At 33.2% G+C, this 5,097-nt stretch overlaps 1 protein-coding gene across 1 annotated transcript; it reads right to left on the reverse strand.

Moving 5' to 3' along the window:
* Positions 1–860: 860 nt before the first annotated feature.
* On the reverse strand, positions 861–1,823 carry LOC144348355 (melatonin receptor type 1B-B-like). The gene has a single exon (XM_085497509.1). The coding sequence runs from the start codon at positions 1,821–1,823 to the stop codon at positions 861–863; it is 963 nt and encodes a 320-aa protein (XP_085353635.1).
* Positions 1,824–5,097: the final 3,274 nt, after the last annotated feature.

Consider the following 5,097-nt stretch of genomic DNA (forward strand, 5'->3'; position numbering starts at 1 on the left):
GGTAGGCTGAAACCGACTACAGTAAAAATTACTTTGATTGGAGAGCTACTTCCAATATTAACTAATGGAGTTGATTGTAAAAAACGATATGATTTAGACTAGAACGCGTGTTATAAGTTTTTGATTGTTTCGCGAATCAGTTTTTCGGCTGTTGCCATGGCCGCTAGAGTGCAAGTGTGAAATTTCTTTCAAGTTTGAGCGTAATCAGCCCAGCCAAAAACTCATAGAATCGTTAACACGTATGTTTGAACATAGACAGACGAGTGGACGGACATTGTGATTATAAGGGTAATTTTAGCTTGGAGCGGATCGCCGATCACATACAATGGCAATTTACGAATAGGATGCGCACAATTCAAAATGTTCTAAACCTAAACAGCAGTAAAAACCGAACATTAGTGCGCATGCGTGTGTCTTACGACGCATAATACACAAGGATAATAATTTTATTATGCTATTAAGAATAAACATTTTGATATATTGATTACACTATATTCTGTCCACGCTGTCCACGAATTTGAAAGAACTTCAATTCAACACAATCCAACATAAAACTTGAGCCAATATTACCAATAATCACCAATAAAGGGCAATTAAATTCTGACAATGTATCACATTACAATGTATTACATTACTGTAACACTACATTGTATTACATTACACTGCATTGCATTACATTGTATTACATCATATTACATTACATTACTACTGATACACTAAATAATCGTATACAAATGACAAGTATAGGATAGGATAGATATAGAATCCTATATAGTTAGATTATACTTGATACGTAATGTAGAACAAATAAATGAATTTGCAGCAAATGTTCGTTTGCTCAAATTTTGTTTCCTATTAAGTCACCTAACTGCTGTGTAACTTCGCATACTTTGTTGAAATCGCTTATTTGTAACAGCATAGATGACAGGGTCCAATGCCGCACTTGCATGAGCAATAACCCACACTATGATATGCACTGTTTGTGAAAGTCTGTCTTGAAAATCAATAAGAACGACAATACCATAGGGCACCCAACACAGTATAAACACAGCAAAGATGGCAAAAATCATTTTCAATAGTCGTTTCTGTTGCTTACTTAGCTTTGCATGTCTCGTATTCCGAGTATGACATCCGGGTTCTTGTTCTCGGTGGTTCTGTATTTTTTGTGAATGCGTACGTACAAACCGTAGAATGTTAATGTAACAAATGATAACTACAAGACCGGGAAAGACTACACCTGTAGAAATAAATAGTGTGATCCAGTTGTAGTTAGCAGTACGGTCGAAAGTACATACTAGGGTCTTCATGTCATACCGATGACCACCCCAGTTCATGAAGTTCGGCAAATCGACCAGCGCTGATATAATCCATATCAGAATACACATTAATATAGTGTTGCGAAAACTGAATATCTGTTTATAGTACTTGCTCTTACATATGTGTATATAACGGTTTACGCTGATAGCCATGATGTTCCACAGCGAAGCAATACATGATGTAACACATACAAAGGAAATCACTTCACAAAGATCTGAATTAAGTCTGAAGAAATGATGCGTCTTCAGAATGCCTACAACGTTAAACGGCAACACAAATCCTGTAACTGCCAAGTCTGAAATGGCCAAACTGATGATGAATATATTAGAAACTGTTCTTAACTTAGAATGGAGCGAAAACGCAGCTAGAACTAATATGTTACCGACGGTGCCTCCGATAAAAAACGTTGACTGTATAATAATGTAGAATACCATAAACGGGTGGCCAGGTTCGTCATACTGAAGTCCAATAACACCATCAGCTGGGATATGTGTAACGTTGAGCATTGTGGTCGGTGAAATGTCTGCAATATATATGTACAAACCCTTTGCAAACACTCTGTTGAGTGAACTTAATGAATTTATATGTATTGTGGTCGTTAAACTTTATATTCTCGTCGCCATGCATCAAGAGCAATAATGAGGCATGGTGACTTGAAAGGATCGTCATCAGCACATCAATCACAGATCATTATAGTCAACATTTCAATATCCAGAGGGTATACTACCTTTTGAGTATTATCACGAGTATTCCATTTATCTGATTTAAATCTGTGAACGTATTCAATGCGTGCAGTACGCACGTATTGTCAATATATGCACATATATACGAAATGTGACTGATACACAAACGGTGCTGATATACCCCGTTCAATTGATTCAGCGCAACAATATCTGGCAAGATGAATTTTTATATGGCACTTTAAAACAGTTGGTATTTGGGGTTCAATAATATATTCCTGTTATATTTTTATTGTGATTTCACACATTTAATTAACAATCAAACAAATGATAATATCACAAATACAATTCCTGGTTGTATGTCATATAACTACTTCGAAATAATTACAGATTGTTACACCATCTACGCAATATACAGATTAATCTTAGTATACTCTCTTGTATCTATATATATGAGTGAATCATCTTTAAAATCAGAATGATGCAATATTAGGATTTAATTCACAAGGATATGTTTTAACAGTTTGTGAATGGCCCTAAACCAGGCAATGTGCTATCATTAAGTAAATTAGTTTTTGATAATTTTCGACCAACTAAATAAGCAGGCTGATATTCGATTATAAATTATTCAAATATTTATTCCTAAACTCACACATTTGTTTGCAGTTTGTATTGGGGTAAATATGTCATAATTGATTTTTTATATTTGATTTGGACGAGTGAAACGTTAAATTGTTTCAACTCTTAGTAGGGCACCGTCTGTACATATATTTTTTAATGGATTGAAGGATAGAAGTAGTCTATCTGTCATCTGCAAAAAGATACTGCAACGAAACACGCTTAGAAATATAGTCAATTATCATATTTGTATGTCGTCATAGTGTTGACGTCATTCATTACTCGCGAGAATTCACAAAAGATGGATCCACGGTGATTCAGAGAAACAGCAACAATATTGTCAATCACATGTACATATAATATAGTTGTAGGATTATAATTTGTGTCTGAATTTGAACCACATTCATAAGATCAAACGTTTCACACCGCGAAAAGATAGTTTGCTATATTCATTCATTTTCCTATGTGAACAAGTTTATGTATCAGTAACTCTTGTCCTACTTCATATGTGCATTATTTTAATAAGGACTACAAATTGAGTTATAAAAAACTAGTCACTTAAATAAATAAATTGACAATAATATGATAATTTGAAACCTTAATTGTGCAGAATTATGGAAAACACATCAAAACATGTGCATCAAGTGTCAAGTGTGGAATCCGTGGTTAAAAACGTTGAACTTCAATGTTTCTTTCACAAATTATGTTCATGTAGAATCGGTGACAAACATGGTTATTAAATTATACCGGATCATTAACACAACTTCAAGAATCCTTCTTTTGCACTAAGCACTGATGAAACATGATGTTTCGCAGTATAAGAGTATTGCTATTTACCTTAGCCATTAGGTTTCTTGAACTATCAATTTGTACAAAAGTGCTGTCAGTATACATATGTCATATGAAAGTCTTGCAGTGATGTGTAGCACGTCTCGTCCAGTACTAAGTTAGTCTGTAAGCAATATAGACTACTCTTAAATCCGAAGTACCTTTATTGAACTACTTTAAATTAATGAAGCTTTTGCCTCGTAATGTATTGAGCAAGAGATGGAAGACACGTGCAGTATCTCATCTATCCACTGTCATATGTAATAAATATTGTTTGTCATGATTAGCTCTTTACAAATAAATAAATGTATCCCGCCGAGAAACCATTTTCTGTTCCGTATTTACGTGCCATTTTAAAGCGATACTGTTCTCAGATCTGCGCATGAGCGTATTCTGTGAGTATATATATATTAAAAAACTACTACTGTTTTTGCTGTTTACTATTGGTTGTAACCCAAATACAAGTATGTAGATAACATCGCTAACTGTGTTATTTTTGTGTTGTGTTTGCCGCCTGGCACAAACAAAAACAATTTAAAAGCAAAATGGAACAAATAAAATCAAATATCAAATATGTTGATATGCTCATTATCAGTATCAAATTACTATTTTATACTACGAATAAAATACAACCATCGATAAGTCATTACAAAATGCAATTATTGAATATGCAATCAAACCAAATTTAATTACTGATTGTACATCGATATGCTGACAATGAGATTGTTCTACTGAATTATATATATTTATATATCATATTGTATATTGATTAAATAAATTTTGAATCATAATATTTTTGATTACAATATTGAAACGGAAATGCAAAAAACTTAATATCATATTGAGTATATAGAAAACAATTACGAAATGTAATAATATTAGTTAATAAGTTATAAATGAATAAATATAAATATTACAAAGTTACTAATGTACCACAGGAATTAATACTTAAATTGAATCGCATATTTTGTTCATGATGTCAGGTAGTACCATTTGTCTAATTTTATACTTGTACTTTCTTCTCGTTCTTATAAATATATAAAACAATCACTAAAATAAGTAAGATCGTTCATAATTCATTTAAAACTGCAAAATAAAAGTATCACATTGTTTGCAAGTTGTACCAACAGATAAATACATAAGAAGCCATATTCAATTTATACCAATATATGCTTTTTTGTACAATATATTTTTTGTACAATCAACAGTATAACAAATGTCATCCCAGATACATGAATGTAGTATGAGTACTATGGTAAACTACATTTTTTTTATAAACCCCTGTAGGGCACCACAACAGACCTTTTCTGAAAGCTAAAGAAATATACCTCAAAATGGTATATAAAAGCGTAGTCCCGCCTACACGTTCGCCTACTGTAGCAGTGTGTAAAACTGATGAGGTGTCTGAAGAGCGTACTTTAAAAAAATAAGATTAAATGTTTAACCCAGCATTCATGATTACAGGCGCACCAGGGTGAACTCGAACTCAAACCTAGTCTCTGTTATTCTGCCTTCAAAGTTATAGTATACACAGGAACGGCAACTACAATACGTGCGGGGGAAACCTGAAATCAAGTCCAATTGTATAAGCAAAACAATCATGATCAGCCACCCCATAAATAAATGTGAGGCGTTAACTAACACCTGGTTGTTT

This window comes from Saccoglossus kowalevskii, chromosome 3 (assembly GCF_978046115.1).
Source record: "Saccoglossus kowalevskii chromosome 3, keSacKowa6.1, whole genome shotgun sequence".
NCBI classification, from domain to species: domain Eukaryota; kingdom Metazoa; phylum Hemichordata; class Enteropneusta; family Harrimaniidae; genus Saccoglossus; species Saccoglossus kowalevskii.